At 38.5% G+C, this 20154-nt stretch overlaps 1 protein-coding gene across 3 annotated transcripts in view; it reads left to right on the forward strand.

Moving 5' to 3' along the window:
* TENM2 (teneurin transmembrane protein 2) overlaps window positions 1–20154 on the forward strand; it is a 698113-nt gene that overhangs the window by 553417 nt on the left and 124542 nt on the right. For all 3 annotated transcript variants that reach the window (XM_037398907.1, XM_037398909.1, XM_037398910.1), the window contains exon 9: window positions 11091–11216. In XM_037398907.1, the coding sequence (XP_037254804.1) occupies window positions 11091–11216 (126 nt within the window). The remainder of the gene's footprint in view (window positions 1–11090; window positions 11217–20154) is intronic.

A 20154-nucleotide genomic window follows, 5' to 3' on the forward strand; every position in this document is an offset into this window, starting at 1 on the left:
CTTTTAGTCTCTACTTTGTTAGAAAAATTATTTTTCCTGTGAAGACAAAATAAGCAAGCTTCAGACTTTGAAACCTGCCAAGAATAAGACAGGTGTAAGATTAAAAATAAACTATATCCCAGTTATAGTAAACACATAATGGGAAATGCTTAATAGAAATCATGTAAGGACAATAGAAAAAAAAATCTCAAAAATGTAACACAAGTCCAATTTGATAATTGCTTATTTTTAAAGAAAGTTACCATTAAGAAAAAAAGCCTTCAAAGGAATATGAGTTACAAGACTGTAACTGACTGGTTGTATAAGATATTTATCAAATAAAATCTGTATATCTGATTTTCTTATATGTTTCTGTTCTGGATCAGTAGGACATCTAATTCACAATACATTAGTAACATCAGCTTGGCAAGGCATATAGAAGGTCTCAATCTGCCTAGATACTAAATTTAATCTGTACCTTCATCTTAATATTATGATCTGATTTAGGCTACATTTATATGTACCTTTTGAAGAGTATCGTGAAAGAAGTATAAACAGTTTACAGTGTTGAAAATTAATGAGAAAATTTGGGAGAAGAAATCATATTTACATTTCATCTTCGGATTTATTTCCTCTTTGTAATAAACTTTTAACTCCAATAATTACATTGTGTACAGAGTAAAACTTCAAATTTTATCATTCATGCAAGGTTTTACAGACAGGTGATTAAATGAAACTATTCTGTATAATTTCTATTAAGGGAAGAATATAATCTGTGATTAGAAATTACACTTTTTCGCACTGTGGTCAGAAATTTGGCCTTGCATAATCATGCAGTTCCACTTCATTTAGTATATGCAAAGGAGTAATAAAGGTAAAAACTATTTTCTTATCAATATGGCTAACAATCAGAGGTTAAGTCAAGGTCTGACTGCTTTGAAACAGTTAGATTATGAAAATCTTGTTCAACATTTTTGTAGAGATTAGGGTGGTTGCCATTTCAGAAGATGAATGTAGTCCAATAAATGTTTGACATGATATCCCTTAGGGTTACAATCACTATTAACGGTAAAGCCGTTATTCTAATTCTTGTAAGTTCAGGCATCAGTGATTTAAGAGAGTATATTTGTGTCTGTATTCCTTGAAACACTAGTTTCAAGTCTCAGCTAGGTTATTCCTCCTCTTGCAAACAGAATAAAGACAAGCTGAGTACTTTCCTCATGATAATGGTGTCTTTTAGGTGTGAAATTAAAATTGGATTCAATTTACTTTTTATTAACATTAAATACTCAAATTTCTCCAAAAAAAAAAAAAGAAGTTTTTCCGTTGTGTTTTAGTCAAGAGCATCCCTTTCTGCTATTCCAAGCCTGTTTGAAAAGTGGTAGTACTTTGGCAAGGCTGGTGAAGTGGATACTCTATAGTGTGATTTGGGACCTTCCAGGCTGAAAGATGCTATATTAGGTAAATAAAAATATAAAAACTTTTCTTATTAGTTACAGCCATCTAGTTCAGATGCAAGACCAGAAAGATTGCAGCCTTGACTCTTAAAACTGCTGTATGAAGTGAGTTCATTTTATACAGTCTCAGGACCCGATTAATCTTGTGCCAGTTTTCTACGCTCCGTACAATCTAAGGCCTGTCATGAGAACAAATGAATAGTGCGCTCTATTCTGCTTCTCTTTAAGGTCTTTGTCATGAGATTCCAGATTCTGAAGGTAGCATGCAATGCTGTTACCCTTCTTGTGACAAAAAGATTGCTCAACGTGGCACAAAATCAAAACATTTCAGTAAAGAGGGCTGAAATGAGAAAAGTCAAAAAGTCTAAACCCAGGGATTTTTTCTCAGTCCCGGTCAGAATGGTGACTGGGGAATAAAAGCCACCCCAGCTGCAATTCTTGTTCCTGCAGGCTGAAGCTCTGCTTGTTACCCTTGGGATTGGGAGCCAGGTCTTCACACCCCCGAAGTAACTGCAAGTGTGTATAAGCTTTTCAAGTATTTTTGGAAGTAGAAAGACTGAAGTTGGACATAGAGGAATGAACTTTCAAAGCATTGCATGGCAGATAAGCTCACAAATCACATTACTACTAATGGGATTTGTGGGTATATCTTTCATGGCGTGCTTTGAAAATTCATTCTGTTCAGTTTATTGACATGCACAGGGAAAGGAATCAGTCAGCTTGGAGGGGGGGTGTGACCAATTAAAAAAAAAACTGCTTTTTTTGGGTCCCCCTATTTTTTCCATGTGAAAACAGTGGCAATGAAACATCTTATAGGCCTCCTTCCATCTCCTTTTTCATCTTCAATAGCATTTATTCTAAAGGAAGCAATTAATAATTCCTAGCAGAAGTTTTGCTGCTGATGATAACAATGCACTCATTCATAGATCCTTTATGGTATTTCTATAAAATGCTTCTTGGGCTGGATGCTTTAAAGCAAAAACCCTGTTCTAAACAGTTTATTGTCTAAAAGAGTTTACATGCTGAGGGTGAAATTATGCCTAAGGGTTGCTTTTTTATGTTTAAGATTGTGTGAAGTCAACTTTCCTTTCCATTGTGTTTGCAAAAAGGCACAATATCTCCTGTGTCTCCCTGGTGAGCGGAAAGAGCGTGCCTGACATTTCTGCCGTGGAGGGGAGGCACCGTGCTTTCCCCTCTTACACAGCAAGCGCTATCCATACAAAGAGTGCAGAAGCAAGTCCAAGGGTCTGCCTATGTTTCCTTCAGCTTATGTCCCAGAAAGTGAGGTGCCAAAATTCAAGTTTTTCTGTAACTGTGTTTATAGGATCTCTCTTGGACTAGGGAATCACAGAGCTATATTCTCGCTGCGGCTGTGAGAAGGCTAGCAGGAATGGTAGCCTGACATTTATTACATTTGTTGTTTCATAAATTTAATGGATACTCCATCCTCATGGCTTTCCTTCGGCAGTCAGAAAATACACTCTGTCTTTCTCTTTGGAAAGTTATAGGTTGTTGTTACATTAAGTAAAACTACTGAAGAGCTCAGGCCCGGTTAACAAGAGTATGAACTTGTAGATGGGTAACACATAGAAGCTTGTATGTGGGTAACAATATCAGCTTAATTCAGTTGATGGAGAAGTGAGAAAAAAACAAGTTACAAGATATAAAAATAGGCAGCAGTGCCATTATAGTTAATGGAGTTCTCTATTGTCAACATTGTAAACTAAATAAAAAAGGGACTCTGAAAAGTAAGAAGTCTTGTTCAAAGTTTTGTGTAGGATAAGTAAGGCAGAAAAATGGGTCTTTATTGTGCTCTTTAGCCATAATAGAGGCAAACCTACTGTTTCAATGAAAATAGCATGATCTGTTAATTCTTAAAGTTGTGTGTTTCGGTAATGTTTTAAATGGAGTTCCCAAATGAACTTTTAATTTGAGTTTATTAAGAAAATGTAGTGCATGACAAATAGCATACTGATGATTAAGATGATTTACTGAGAATGAATGACCTTGAAAGCAAGACATCTATTCATTGTTGAGCTTCAGTGGTCACAGTCAATAAGCAGTACTTTTTGGATACATTCTATGACAGTAATATTAAATTTAGATCAAGTGACCTTTTTTTGAAATACTACTTTAACCTTTTCTACAACAGGTGAATGCTCACAAGTAGAGGAGACAATATGATCAGGAGTATATTCAAAGGTTTTACATGAGGTCTGTAGGATTCTTAGTCATTAATATTACAACACAAGTTCATAAATTCCCTAAGTACTGGTAGTCTAGAAAATGTTTTTTTCACCTGATCTTTAATCTGTGGTATCAAATGTAAAAGTTAAATTCTTATTTCCGTGTCCCTGAGATCTCCACAAGTAATTTGAAAATATACGTCTCATAATTATAAGTGACTCAGCTATTAATTAAATAGAGTATTTCCTATTGTGCTGGTGAATAATTACACTAGGTTGAGAAACCTGCACAAACTTTGTGGCATGTCAGCAATTGCTATTTTATATACTACATTCTCAGCCTATTTAGATGTACTGAAGCTTATGCCCTGGGGGACCTAAAAATCACACTGCTTCTAGGAAATGCTTTATGACATAAAAATTCAAGGGTTTGCCTCTCATGTGTTGATCTAAACATTCCTTAGATTGTCTGGTCTGCTGGATAGGTAGAGACATCTGTGGTACAGTGTATGGGATAAAAATGCATCAAACACTTCAAGAAACATTGGGACTAGTGGATACACCAAGAAGCATCATATACATGTAGGAGCAGCTGTGTTGGGTCAGATAAAAGTCAAATAATCCATTAACTTATCTCCAGCATCCAAAAGTGGATGTCTTGTAAGAACAATCAAATCATATATGCACTTTTCCTTACTGATCTTCCAAACTCTGGTTCTTCTAGGTCTTTTCTGGGATGAGGGGAGGTAGCATAAGAATATTCCTTGCTTTGTTCGCTCTTCACATACTGATTCAATATTTGACTTACTGGAGATTTTCAATTTCACCAAAGTTTCCGTTCAGTTTAATCACAGTCGGCTCAGAGCTCGTTATTTTATATATGGATTAAGGTTACTCCTCTCCAGTGTATGTTATTTTGTCTTAACCGGGTTTGAATTTCATCTGCCATGTTATGGCCCAGTCACTGGGTTGCGTTATGTCCTTACGCAGCACTCAGCCCTCCTCCTGAATACTGCAGTACCAGCAGCAGACTGTGCCACCACCCTGCATGGACTGTTCTCTGTTTGGAATGCTATCATATCATACATGAGAGTTTTGGACTTTTTAAATACTACTTTAAACTTTCCTGTGGATAATATGTCAATAGTGACAGACATCCACCCAGCAAACCATGTGGCTTTTGTTTTGCTTTTAGAAAAAGGCCTGGGAATGTAGTGAAATTTTGAGAGATCTCTGGGATTTGGGTGCCTTCAGGAGGACTCTGGCATCCTTGTCACAGTCACACTGGGTATTCAAGGAAAAATAGAAAGTTCTAGCAGTTAGTCCTGTATTTTAGGAGAGACAGTGTTGCTTCTCTAGCAAGGAAAGTTGCTACTTGTTCACATTATTTTAAGACTGCTTCTTTCAATTAACAAAGACTGATACTCTTTGGTAATGATTTTCCAAGCACTTTAATGTATGTTAAAATGGATGAATTGTGGATTAGAACTTCCTGGAGACACTGTCCCTTTCTGCTGGTAATAGAGTATGAAAGGGCATTAGTATAACTGTGAGTGCAGGTCCTTGGATGTAGCAGTTTTCTTCGACAGAACTGCCTGAGCTGTCGTTTAATACAAGGAGTCATGTATTCCGTTCTAGCTGCATACTGACAGCGCTTGTACTCCTCCTGCTGCAAATGCGGCTGCGGGCTGGCCAACAAAATTATCGAGCAAAGGATGGTGTCAGCCTCTGTAAAACATCTACAACTTACTGAAACCTGACTTTGTCAGGTGTGTTTGTTGTCAAGTCCAAATTTTGTGGCAGAGGACTTTGACCGATTGTCCACGATGATGAGGTCCCTTGTATATAAATAATGCTTGCAGAACTGCCCATCCGACAAAGCCTAGTTGTCCTCTGTGTTCAGCGTCTGTTAATCATAAGACGCGTTAGCAAAATGTGGATCTCAACTGAGATTTAGTTCAGCGGATTCTGATCATGCGTGTGTTTGTGAACTGCCTTGTAACCTCTTCAGATGTGAAAGGAGCTAGGGAAGGCTTTTTGCTTTTCTTGTTACAGCTGTGCAATAATCCGTGCTCTTCAGACAGAGGCCTGAAAGCACTAGTTAGAATCACGTGTAGTGTTTTCAGGCACAGAGCAAGTTTTTCCCACGCAGTTCCTCCATTGTGCTCTTCTGACTTTCAGATGCCTGCTACTTCTGTCCTGGGCATCTCTTGAGGAAAGGAGATCAGTCATGATGAATTGTGCATTCATTTTGTAATGGGGGCAAGTAATCACTAGGAAATAGGCTTAACACACTCGATTCACTTTTGGCTTGGGTTGAACTTGAACCTATTTCTCCAGAGGAATAATAGTAAAACATTAAACCATTATGTTTCTAGTCTTTTAAGTAACTTATTTTATGAATAATAATTGAGTAAGATCAGTTTCTGGTATTCCTGGAATTCTGTTGCATGACCAAGAACTAGTAACTGGTAAAGAACCATGAGTCTCCGCTGAATAACATTTAATATAAGCAAGCATGGAATAACGCTTAATTATTTTTATAATTTTTGGGGATACATGTACTCTTTTCAAGTTATCTGGGTTACCCATATATATGCACCCAGAAGTGTCAAACACTACATTTCTTTTGCTTCAAATATTGTGGTGCATTCATATGAAATAAAAAATGTGCAGATAGTTCTTTGATTCTATATACTATGAAATGACAAGCTGCTAAAATTTAGTAGGTACTTTTTGTTTCATCATCTGTGATTCCTTAGGCCTAATTTGGAAATCACACTGATGTTGCTCAAGACGAAGTATATTGGAATAACAAGAGTTATATCGTTGTTCACCTCATGAGCGGATGGAAAGGAAACTTCTGGTATTTCCACTCCACTATAATACAATAGCCTACATATAGCAAATGTACTTTTAGTGCTTATTTGCTAATGCTGTTCATGATGTAATGGACCAATTTATTTTTTCACTTGAAAAAAGGCTGGCCTGCTACAGTTAAACATAATATGACTGGATGTATCCTGACCAAGTGAGATCATAGTTTGATGGGTTCATTTTGGATGACAATAATTTAGGGTTTAGTAGGCATGACAACTTGGAAAATTGATATGTGGAAACATTCTGAATTCTGTTCACTGTATGATTTGCTTAGGGTATACTGAATTTTCTAACAGGCAGGTGGTGCGTGTCTTCCAGGCCTCAACTGGGAAGGGGGAAAATGGTGGATAGTTAATCTGCATATTTCTCCCTTTAAGAAGGAATACCACAGAGTAACGGGGGTAAGTGCAAACCCTGATTCTGCCCTGCCTGTTGGCAGTCACTGAGTTGTACTGCAGGGAAATATCCAGCACATGAAGACACCAGAGGTCTCGAATTTTAAAAATATGTGGTCTAAAGTAACAGGAGAGCACAAAGGGAAGGCAAAGAGCTTTCTGAGCTTGGAAACCATTGTCATTAGACTAAACTCTGAATGGAGTGAGCATTGGATTTGTGGCCAGAATGAGAGAAGACTGAATGAAAGAGGAATGGGGGGACACTACTGAGTCTCAGAGAACATTTAAGAAAGTTTTGCATGGAAGTTTGACCATGTTTTGTGGAATTGTATCCCTTTTGTGATTTCTTAAAATAATATGTGATTCATTCTAGCTATCTCTATCTTATATAAGTCTTAGATTGATCCTTGACAGCTGTACCACCTGGAGTGATGAACTAGTTCTCTGCTTTTGTTCTTGATGGGCATGCAGGACCAGCTTCCAGGTGCTTTCACTCTGTGTGTGTGTGTGTTTGTGCCTGTGTGTGTTGCTGGGGTGGGAGTGAGAGGTTGATTATTATTCTTTACCTAAACCTCCAGGATTTCACTTCAAAATGTATAGTTTCTATAGTCAATTTTTTTTAGAGATTATAAATACACAATTCACTGTCCTGAGTTACTAGATGTTAGTGTTAAATTAAATGAACCAGAAGATTCTGACAAGCTCAGTGTTTGAAAACCAGGTATCAGAGAAAAGAACTTAGAAGCTATGCTTAAATGTTGAGGCAAAAAGCGCAAACTAACCCAAATAATACCTATAAAGCATACGTAAGTGCTCTGTAAAATATGATTTATGAATACAGCATATATGTAACAGATAAAATGGCACTTTTTTGTTTTAAATCTTCGAGATATGTTTGAGCCTGAATAATCTATAAACCATATGTGGAACTCTGGAAATGTGTTCAAGTTGGCTGTTTTGGAAAATCAGCGCTTATCTTAACGATCACCTTTGGATCTAGCACAGTATACCATCCTAGCTATCTGGTGAATATCCTTTGGAGAAAATGGGGCCAGTACTGTAATAGCTGATAAAAGTGTGTCCCTGGGGAAGAAGGCAAAGCCACAGCATCACAGATTATTTAGTTGCAGGTTTTTCTTTAAAAAAAAAAAAAAAAAACCAAAACAAACCCCACACAACAAAAACCCCCAAAACAACAGAAAAAATAGGAAACAGGCACAAATTTACTGGCCTAAATTTCTCTTCTGACATACGTACTCAACTTCTGAGTATGGATCCCCAAATTTCTAATTAAATGGGCTTCTACTTAGTCCTTTGCTGGAGGCATTTTTGTTTGATTAACAGAACAAAAGGTTAATCATATAAATTTGCCATCTCATGGTGTTCTGAAGCAGGGGAGAACAGGTAGCTCCTTGTTCTCCCTGCTCAGCTGCCAGTCAGGTTTGCTGTATGCAATGCAAACACGGAGCTTTCCCCTCAGGTCCCTGTGACATACTTTTCTGACGTATTCTTGGTAGAAGGTGAACATTCCTCATGTTTGTGACTTCAGCTGTCTTAGTGGAAGTTTGTAGATCACATAATGGATACGTGAGCTGTGCGGGAGATTGTCATCTTTTCTCATCTCTGTAAGGGACCATAGCAGACATGCAAATCCCTGTCCTGTTAGGAAGGAGCTCTAATTGCTCCCACCTAATGTGTATCTATGATTAAAACACAGAGCAATGGAGTTATTAATGAAATCATGGTATACTTGGAAGCAGATGGATCAGTTTTCCTTACTACCATGCTAATACTTTTATAATTCCTTGTCTGAATTTACCTGGTAATTATGAGTTAGGAACTCTAATTCTCTTGGACAGGCTATTAGTTATGAATTCCTTATCCCTTTGTTGTAAGGAATGGTTCACACTTGAAGCAGCAGATTTTCATCTCTGCAGGTGACCTACATTTATGGTTACACTTGCAATAAAATAAAAAAAATAAAAATTGCAACTTTGAATAGACACACTGAGAGTATAAAACACAAAAGTCTAATTCTCCTCTATGACTTGTTTCCATTTCATGGTTCTGAAATTCGCTTAATCTTTATGCGCTTTTTGCTTGCGGGGTTAGGTCCAGCTAAACTTTGTCTTTGGAACCCTGGTGTGTATCTACCGTGTGAGAACTGCTGACAGTTCAAATGCCACAAGCTGCCCTGCTACCTGGTGTCCCCCCGCCCTCTCACATCTACAGCACAGATGATGTCTCTCACTCGATGCGGAGGGCCTGTATAAGCTAGCAACTCGCTTGCTGTTTTGTTTGAGCTTCATGTCTAATTTTTCAGTTTCATTGCCATACTGAAAAGAAAACTAGTCGCTTGAGATTAAACTGTAAAGCCTTTAAAAATGTTTGTTTTGGACAAAACAAGAGTTGTAATTGAATAAAACATTTGATCCCACATAAAATTTTTGTGTATTTTCCAGGAATTCTTTCAAATTCAAATAAACTCCAGGAATTTCTCCAAACATTCCCTAGAAACACATTTTGAGTAGGTTCTTAGCAAAACATCCTTTTCAGGTTCATACTTGACATTTTTTAAAATACCAGATGCTTTAATATATTTTCAATTTTTTTTTTTTCTGAATAGAAAAACAAATTGAAAATTCAGCATGAATGCAAAATCTGGCAACTGCCCTCTTCACATAAAATGTCTCTGGATTTTAGTTACTATACTTAGACATCTGCTTGGTCCGTAGGTATGTCTAGGGGAAGGTGATGTTATGAAAGCTGTCTTGCTTCTCAGCTGCTTTTGTCAGAAATACGGAGGGTAAAGTCTGCACAGATTGTGTGCTGAGATAGATGGATTCTGGGGATGGGGTTTGCTTTGTTTTGTTTTCTTGGGGTTTAGGATTACGTACATGAATCGGTCACATCTAAATGGATCCCCTGTGTTCACAGATTATTCAAGTGATGTCTCAAGCACTGTAAATTGCAGTTCCTGTGACAAGTCACTTGCCTTACCTGTCCATAAGGTTTATTCTCTGATCGCTTGGCTGTGTGGCCACTGACGGTCCATTTGTAACCACACCAGCTCTTCTACAGATGCTTGTAACTGGATGCTGAATATCTGCTAATCTCAGGTGGATCTGACACTGCATAAGTGAACAGTTGCAAGGATGCCTATAATCGTATATTTTTTCTGCCCCTAAACTGACAGTGAATCCCCTCAAACACCATTTTAGTATGTAACTGAAAGTTCCTATGTGAACAGGAGGAGTGCTGATAGTGGATGTGAAGGAAGTGAATAAGAACAGCTTTGTGGGCTTTCCTGTCACTCCCTCACCACTCGTCGGTATTGGGAGGATGCCACAGGGATGACATGGTGAAAGTACGGAGATGTATTCAGGTGGCTTCTGTTTATACAAGGTGAAGAGGCACATAAATCCACAAGCTGAATGATTCAGCCCTGTCAGGTCTCATGCGTTATGCCCAGGACTTACCCAGTTAGCACACACACACACCACACACATCCCAGCGCCTGTGATGCCAGCATGGTGGTGCGCGGGCTCTGCCACGGTGAGGGCTGGCCACGGGGGCACGGCAGCGGTGTGGCCCAGCCCGCTCAGGGTCAGAAAAAATTGTGAGGGCGAATGATTGGCAAAGAGTGGGGTTTGTTGAGAAGGTTTAACCTACAGAATGCTAACAGGGGCTGTTAAATCTGTTGATTTAAATAAGTTGTAATAAACACAAAATAATTGCGTTACAATGTAATTAGGATGCACAGGGCTAAAGTTAATTTTATAATCAACATATAAATTATCACATCTAATTTAAACTCGGAGCCAGCGTTTGCAGCAGCACATTGTTTCCCGGAGCGCGTCCCCCTGTAGTGTGTGCAGCACAAAGGCCGTCAGTCTGAGGGCAGCGCTGACCTCAGGGTATGCTGGGCCCCGGGCGTGTTTCCTTTCATGCGTCACTAACTTAGAAGATGCACTGTCAGGAAGAAGACAGATTTATGTGAGCCATCATGGCTTTCTTTGGGGTTTGGTTCGTGGGTTTGTTGCCTGCCTTTTAGCATTTTAACATTCCTCTGAGACGAGTCGCTTTACCGTGGTTTCCAACAGATGCCCAACCACAGTCAGCCGTAGTCTCTCCCCCAACAGTTTTACCTGTGCGTGGCCTACTGATGTTTCCCGGCTTTGTGTCTCTGGCAGCGATGCACCTCCTGGGGCTGAACTGGCAGCTCCAGCCGGCGGACGGCCACACCTTCAACAACGGGCTGCGGCCAGGCGGGCCGGCGGGCGCAGAGGATGGGCCAGCAGTGCCAGCTGGAGGCAGAGGTGAGGCTGCGGCGCGTCGGGCACTCGCACAGGGAGGGGTGGCAAAGCGTCACTTAAGGCTGGGTTGGGCATGGCTGGGGCTGTCTGCGCTCTCCTGCTGGTGGTGGTTTGCTGCTCAGCTGCTCACCTGCGGCAGTTCTTATTCTGGCCCTCTATGCATTAGGATACAAGTTAGGTAACTTCTAGAACCTCATCTACTAATGAACACGTGCTCTCTCAGACGTTAATCAAGAAACGTTCAGTCAAATAACGTACGTTTCTCTGGCTGTATGTCCCATTCCAGGTATAGCTTAGAGATCTCAAAGAGAAAAAGCCTGACTCGGTAGGAGTCTGCTTGAGATGTCAAGGACTTTGGTTTCCAGCCAGAGCCAAATCCCTGTTTTTAATTCTTTCTCAGATGTCATTCTAATAGAAAACATCAAAGACAGAAGAATTTGACCCATAGTAAGTAATCTGTCCTGTGATTCTAGTATGAGCAGTGTAGGTAATAAACAGATTCTTTTTCTCCTAAAGAAAACTGTTCCAGTGGAGGATGACAGACGGGGCAATGGGAAGAATGTGGGAAAATCTAGAAATAGAAATACTTTCTTAAACTGAGAAAGAATATATTAAAAGTACAGAGAAATTACATGCCATGAAAAGGATTTTAATCATTTAAATGGAATGCTTTTTAATGGTGAGGTTCAGGTGTTTTCTTTGCTACAGCACGATAAGGCTTTCCCTGGTTATTACAAAAATTATGATAAGAAGACAGAACAGAACATTTCAATTAGTCAAAGCACCTCACAGGTCTTAGTGTACAGTGAGGGTGGGATGGGATGACTGAAACAGAAGTAAGAGCTCCTGCTATTGCTCAGCAGAAGAGTTTTGTTTCAGAGCTGAGCACCATCTTGCTCTCAGGACCTGTGGCTCATGTTAAACTTAACAATTGATGAAGCATTAGAAACAAGTGCTAATACAGGATACTTGCATTGGACATATTGGAAAAGAATCAATTAAAATAGAGCTGGGAAAGGAAGCCGAGTTGTTCTTTGGTGTGCCCGATCATTTCATGGATTCACTTCTATTTTCAATAAATGATGCTGCTGCACCTCAGCTTCTTCACATTTACTGTGGAGGGACTAATTTTGACTTTCTCCTTTTCATGGAATCCTGCATCCTAGTAGCGGCAAAAAAATGTAGATTTTTCAGACAGTTGTTTGTCAGCTTGTCTTTCATCTCTGACTGACTGTAGGTCAAACCGGATGAACAGCACATCCCTAAGTACAATGCAGAATGTTTATATTACTGCTGAACTTCTTCCAGATTGTGCACAGGTGAGAGACCCTATGGTTTTAGGCAGGAACCTGAAGAGCTCAGGTCTGCAATTATGGTCACTTAGCAGACAACTGCAGTGTTCAACACCTTTCCAAATTCCCTCCCCTGCAGCTTTTTGTTGCCATCTCTGTGCAAATATAGGGCAGTAAGACTGTTGAATTGGAATGTGCTCATCTGCCTGGGGCACTTCAGTGCAAATTCTGGCAGTTTATCCCAGCCCCACTCTAATTAGCTTTGCACATTTGAAGAGGCTGAGATGCTGGCTGTTTTGGGAGTGGTAACCTCCTGTAGAGGAGACAAGGAGACAGAAGTGCTAGTTATGTCTTCAATTGCTGCAGTTAGCTTTCCTCAGAGTGTGCTGGAAAAGTTTACTCATTCTTCTGACATTTTGTAGAAGGTTGCTAAAGTGTTGATAATCTGGGAGGAGGGGAGAGAACAATATTTAGGCAAGTAATCTTCCACAGGGGAATAATATGAATGACAGGTTTGGGTGAACACAAGGAATATCTAAAAGACAAATTCTTACAGCTGGGAAGGGTGAAAAGTTTTTTACCTCACCTTTGCTTTGTTATGTCCAAGTTAATATTGCTATCCCAGCAGTTTTTAGGAAAGCCTCTGACAGCTTTTAACACAACAACCATTTCAGGGCTCAGGGCTCTGGCTGTGGAGAGTGACCTTTCTATAATTGACACAACTCAGGATGAAGCCATTCTTTTCAAAACACGGGTCTCCCAAAGAAACCTTTAACCCCTTGACTGAGAACGGCCACTTAAACCCAAGCTGTGCCTACTCAGCAAGCAAGGCATTTTAAAGTAAAGGAATTTAAAACAGGGGCGGGGGAAGACAGATTTTTCAATTGGATCTTCTTGTTCCTTATTAAGAGAATGAATTTTTGTATGAAATAATAAAACTGCAATTTAAGAGGAATGTAAATTACTTTGTCACTGCATTTTCCTATCCAAATAAAACCAAAATTCACTATTAAGATAACACAGTTGCAGGTTTTTGTAATTACACACTACATCTCATTAATACTGGGGATGTCTGAAAGGAGTAGGCATGTGTAACGGGTAGAAAAATCCTCAGTGCTGCTGTAAAACTGCGATTGAAGTCCACCATGTTCTGACTGTAAGCAAGGCACAAGATAGGTTTTCAGATTTGTCTTTAGGCTTTGGAAGTTGTGCTGAACTAGGGATTTAGAATAAGAGACAAAAGTAAAGAAATACTCCTTTCTTAACACAAATTACAAGGTAGTATCCCATCATAGTACATAAAACCCCAAAAGATGATGCTGTCATGGAATTGTGGAGTTGTTGCAGGGATTGGATAGTGATGACATAAAAAAGAAAAAAATTTTCTGAGTGTGAAGCCCATTTGTCTGTTACAGTTGCATAAGGGTTAGAATTTTGGTGCCAGCAAATCTAAATTGTGTGTGGAGGCGGGGGGAGGCAATTTTGGGAATAATTACTTCTTCACAAAGAAGTGAGTTAGATGACTTTATGGGCTTTTCCTGTGCCTAGATTTTTAACCTATGCCAAAAATATATTCTACATTTTAAATGATGTGGTAGGCTAGACATACATACATCGCTATAAAATATGTGACTATCTGTGTGCTGTTTCCTTTCTAAATTGACAGAATATACTATAAAAGTCAACTTTAATAATTTCAGAGGACACCTGATAAACTAGCATTTATGTGGAAATATCCAAACTAACTTCAGCTGCAAATCCAAGTAAAGAATGCTTCACCATAGAGATTTTGTGGTGTGCTTACAAATTTAGCAGATTTTCTACTAAATCAAAATTTACACAGTATCTTTTATCTTGATTATTTTGTATAATCTGTAATACTATAAAAGTAAGACGTTGTGGTCTATGATCCTAGAAACCCACATTTTAAAAGACACCAAAGATAATTATGGGCAAGGATTGTGGACCTGAACGATCACCTCAGTTACCATAAATATACTGGCTGAGTGGAAAAGGTAGATTTGAATTTGTGTTCTGATACTCTCATGATCCAGGGCTTGTGTCTCTTTGGACCAACTGGCTTGATCCAGGTTCATGCTCAGTTTAAGAGATACTTCACTAAGGCTACCACAGTGTGTGGATTTCAAAAAGACAATTACAGTTAATTAAATGGTAAAGTATTGAAGTGTCATGAAAAATACTTGTTTCCAGTTATCAAAATCAGCTTCTTTCCAATTATCAAACTCAGCATTTTAAATATAATGGCAATAATGAAATGAAGAAAGCTAAATTTGCTGTTAAATTGGATACGATCTTACTTGCCTGCGATGAGAGAGGGGAAAAATGGATTTTACTATTTACTAATCTAGCAGAAATTTGCTTTGAATAGATATGGCAAGCTGAGCTCAGCAGCCACTGTGAAGCCATATAGGTTGTCTTCAGCTCTCTCCAAATGATGTCGAGACCTTGGCCAGATGCTGCAGCTCTGAGGCACATTTTGGTTTGCACACAGAAATTATTATTTTCTAATAGTTAAGATATTTTATTAGCAATCCAGCAGACAGGCACTGTTCAAGGAACAACAAAATATATAAATGGGAAGATTTGCCACCCTTAAGTATTAATGAATTGGGGTTCAGATGCAAATAGATAGGCCCTGGCTTGACTGCCTGTGACAGTGGTGCTGTGTCCCTGATGAAACCTAATCCTGCTCATCAGATGGGAGAAGGACTCCAAAACAACTGGAGGGAACTCTTTGTCACTTTGCAAAAGATAAAAAGATTAAAAACTCATACCTCATTAACAATGTAAGCAACATGAGGCTTTTGGTTTCTACTGTTTCCTTTCAGACACCTTGAAACAGGTGATCAAAATGTAATAACAATCAATGTATTTTAAATGTCACTTCAGTTACCTTCATTCCACTTAATCAAGACCTGCCATCATTTTCCAGGTGGATTAATCTTATTAAGTAGTTACGTGGCTAATGTAGTGTAGATCTTAATTAACACGTTAGCAAGCAGAAATATTAATATGGATGCTGTGAAGTCTTGCAGATGTGGTCATCTGGAAATATACTAGGATATAGGACTCTCTTAGCAAAAGCAAAGTATTTGACTTCAGTTCAACAGAACAGAAGAGGAGTTTTACTTCTGTGATTGTGTTCGTGGTGACAGCATGAGTTTCTGTATTCAGAGTTAGGTGATGAAGTTTATTATAACCCATCAGAGATGATTGTTGTGTTGATGTGTAAATTCATGCTAGTATGCATTTTTTCTTTGTGAAATGCAGTGAACTAGTAGATCTTAATTTTATTTCAGTTATAATTTGCTTTTGATTCTGAAAACATTTGAATCTTATGAAGCCATGCCCCCATGAGTGTGAAGATGTGCCTAAATTTTTAGGTGTATCAGGGTATTAAGGCATGTTTATTAATTCCACCTGCAGGGCCAGATAGTTTGATTGCAGCCGAGCCAGAGCAGTGGTCTTAAGCAGACGCTCTCTTTGCAGAATTTCTTTCCTTTCAGCACAAAAGAAATATGGGATACTGACCAGAAAATTGAGACTGTGATTTTTATCTCAGAAGCTGTTTTACTGGACTCCTGAAAGCTCATACAAATTCTCAAGCTTCCTTCCTCCTCACTCGACAAAATAGAGCTCATTAGTACCTTAGCATCTTCAGCATAACTGAAGTTCAAGATGTGTCATAGCAACTTCTCCAGACAAACTCTCATTTCCTGGCTTTCTCCTTTATTGTAGCTGTGGGAATTTGTTTTGCATCAGCAGTCAGTCTATTGTACACATTTCAGAAAGAATCTGTTTCCACTTGGGTCCTAGGGCACTTAGTAGTAGATACTTTGAAGAATAAGTTCATATTGGAAGTGATCAGTGTGGTAATAGTACATACCACTGATTTGTCCACTGAAGAAATTTGTATAGAAATGACATTTTCTACTTTCTTTGTTTTCTTTTTTTTTTTTTTTTTTTGCCTGACAGTAAGAAATGTCTGGTCATTTGAGTAGCAGATTTACCTTGAAGAAAAAATCCAGCTATCATTGAAAACTATAGTAATTCCCACGCATTCTTTTTTGGCAAAAAGTCAGTGGAGCGTGTTTTTATATGGAATGGTTTTCTTTACACAACTGAACCATAAATTTCTTTGGAATTCCAAGTCATCTGTGAAAATCCCTAACTATAAAACAAGCAGCAACACAAAAATATTAGATAACAACATAAGGAAAGCTATGTCTGCAGCAGTGATTTATGGGAAATGCAGAGATACAGGAAGAAAAGTGAAATTCTCTTTAACCAACATTGGTGGTATTTATTACTTGCATTTAATTTGAAATTGTCCAGATTATCTTGGTAGTTCATTATGGATCTGTTGGAATGTTTTTTCTGCTAGATATTTTTCAAGAGTATTATCAAGACGCAATTTAGTCATCGCCGTTATAAAGGCACACAGTCAAAGCACTGGAGTTAATTGCTATTTAAATGTGATGTCTGTAGTGTGACACTGCTGGTAGCCAGATTTCATTTTTAGTTTTTAATTTTAACTACAGTATGGGAGAGGAGCCTATAATAAATACTCAAGTGAATCTGGTTTCAGTGTAGATACAGTTCTGCCTCCATAGCTGACACTGCCTAACATCAGTTAAATGAGAGGCTGACTGGGCATGTCCTACCCGCTGCCACCTTGAAGCTGACCTCCAGCGCAAAGACGAGGCCCACTGACAAGTTAGCAGGGGGAGTTTGTGTTGCTGCTGTCATGTATCGCCTGTTTGATAGCTTCAAAGGCAAATATACTTGAGTGCTAAAGCAGTCTTTTCAAATGTATATGCCAAAATAGTAATTCAACTGGGTAAATAACACAGCAGTTTAAATGAATAAGTGTTATTTAGTTGATAAATATGTGTTTGACTGAACGATTGAAATGGCTCCCCTGGGTAAGATGAGGAAGTATGCTTTTAAAACTCTGGTTTTAGATGTTTGTAGAGAGGAAATCACAGGGAAAAAATATCAAGTATCCATGGGCTTATGAAATAAACAGACAAAACTCTTAAAACATCACCCACAGCAGAGATAATGATGTTGGGATTTATTTGTTCGCAATCGTATGAGTTGTTTGGGTTAGTCTTTCTTCCCAGATTTGTCGGTTTGTCACATCTGTAACTTCACTTAAATGCAGTTTATGTTCTCTGAATGTGATCTGCAGTGGTCCATCAAAATGGAAGAGCTTCTAAAAGTAGCTGGAGGGGAGTGAGTCAGGTGGCAAGATACATTCTCTGCATTAGGAGGTGAAGACGGAAGGGAGCTATAAAAAAAATGTTTAAAAGTCTCTGGAGACAGAGTTCATAAGTGAAGCTGTTACTGCAGAAAAAGACATCACAAATATAAAGCTAGGATGGTGTTCTGCTTTTCAGGTTTAAAAAAATAAACTTAAGCCTATTACCTAAGAAAAGAGGTTCAGTGGTCGTATCTACTTTGTATTTAATTTCTGTATTTCTAACCTGGGGAGGAAGGAACATGAAGAAGCCAGTGTTGAGACACCTCCTATTTTTATGTGACTTCTCTGCATTACTGATCTTCAGAGTGAGTAACTCAGCAGGAATTTATGAGAGTATGTTTCAATAATGCATAATCTATATGCATTACTATCTCTGATAGTTTGCTGGACTTAAAACTTCATAAGCTGTTAGTTAAACTTGCGAATATAAAACTTTGATTTTAGTACAACTTCACGGGTTTCTCAATTTTGTTATTTCAGCGTTGTAATGTAGAGCCATAAAAACAGGATGTCATGTAGCAAAATCTTAAAAGCAAAAATAGGTTCCATCTCAGCGTGCCAGAGGTGAGGCAGCAGGTGTTTCTCACAGATGTGGCACAGGCTGGATATAGAGCAGAGCCATGCCATACTACAAAAATACAGACTGGAAAATAAGGGGTCATCCAGCTGTTCCACTTGTTCATCCATTCTTCACTTGTGATAGTTGCTCATCTAACCTGCTCTTAAAATCCTCTGCTGTGTTGAACCCCTGCAGCTGTCACAGTTCTGTTACCTAGAACGATTTTCCTGAGACACTGAGATGTTTCAGAAGGGAGTGGTTTGGACAGCTAGAATCCAGATCATTTATGTTGCATAGCAAAAAAAGACCATCTGTGTGAGATAATGCCAAACTGAAGTGAATCATTTTAGTATTAGGATCCTGATTCATGTCTCTAGGCTGATTGATAATTACAAATTCAATTGTCTTATCTGCAGTTTTCATCAATTTTTAAACTAACAACTTCAACATTTTTGTGAGAAATGTAAAGGAGTGGTTTTTTTCTAGTAATCTTTTGTTGGGAAAGTTTGACATGCAGTATATTTGTTTAACTGTGAGGTGCATGCTGAAGTAGTGTGAATTAACTCTTTGTAGCTTAATCGGTGTAACTGAAGATTCCTGACTTCTGAAAAATGCCCTTTCCTGGATAGAAATACAGACGAGAATTTGGAAAACGTAAGGAGGCTAAGGCTAAATTCAGCCAGAAATATTAAAATTTGAGCCTCCATAAGAGTGAAATTTATTTGCAAAGTTAAAATTCTAGGGAACATATACCTAGCGGACTTGGAAGCAATGTAATTAGCACAAGTCATTGATGGTGGTGTTTTGGAGCTGCTTCAATAGCCAATGAAACCATCATCTCCAACAGAGACTCTGGTGGTCTTACTGTTTGCACTTGCTTGCACTGGCTACAAGGGAGGTACAGTGGCTGAAGAAATATTCAGTATAATTTCTGCTTGATATAGATGAGAAACACATGACTAATTTGTAAAGCAGATGTATGCATGAGGGCATTCTAACACTATGTCACTTCTTTTAAGTGTTCTGACAAGGATCCATTTTTCTAAAACTTACTCTGTTCCATAGACTATTGATGTGTGTTAGTAGGTGTTTCAGTACTTAATAGCTCTCATATGTGTATGTTTTTATACATATATGTTTGTGGCATGAGGTAAGTGACTATAAGGTGCTTATTTTTTAACTAATTGGAATATTGGGTTTGTGCTGCTGATACAAGCCGTATCTCTGAATTTATGTGGCCACTGCTTCACTGAATTCTAGAACTGTATTAAAAAGTACAAGGTATTATATATATACTGTATTAAAAAGTATAAACATAAAGTATTGCTTAAAAAGAAACAAAACAAGAGGCAGATTCCAGCATCGGGGGGAGGCTACTGATTTCAAACAGATCTAAACTCCAGATTCCCCCCCATTTTACATGTGGATTTCAGAAATAGATTACACTTAATTCTGTCTGTCAAAGATTTGCACTAGCGTCCATGGGCTGGAGCAGCTTCGTAGTAGACATGTAACTAACCAAACTGAAAAAACTTATAATGCGCATAATTCATTGAGTATAAGGTGTCTCTGGACAGAGAATACTGGAAAAGTTACCGATCTATTAATCTTCCCACCTTTATTACTTATACAGCTTTTATCGTAATAATAATAGGTACTGTAGTACTTCCTGGAAATGGCTTTTTCTTTGACTGTTTCACCTTGACTATGGATATACTGATCCTGAAGAACAAGGTTCTTTAGAGTGTATCAAGGAATCTGTTCTCCGATTAGGTATCATTGATGTTCATTTAGGTGTGCACA

Source organism: Falco rusticolus, chromosome 8 (genome assembly GCF_015220075.1).
Source record: "Falco rusticolus isolate bFalRus1 chromosome 8, bFalRus1.pri, whole genome shotgun sequence".
NCBI lineage: Eukaryota > Metazoa > Chordata > Aves > Falconiformes > Falconidae > Falco > Falco rusticolus.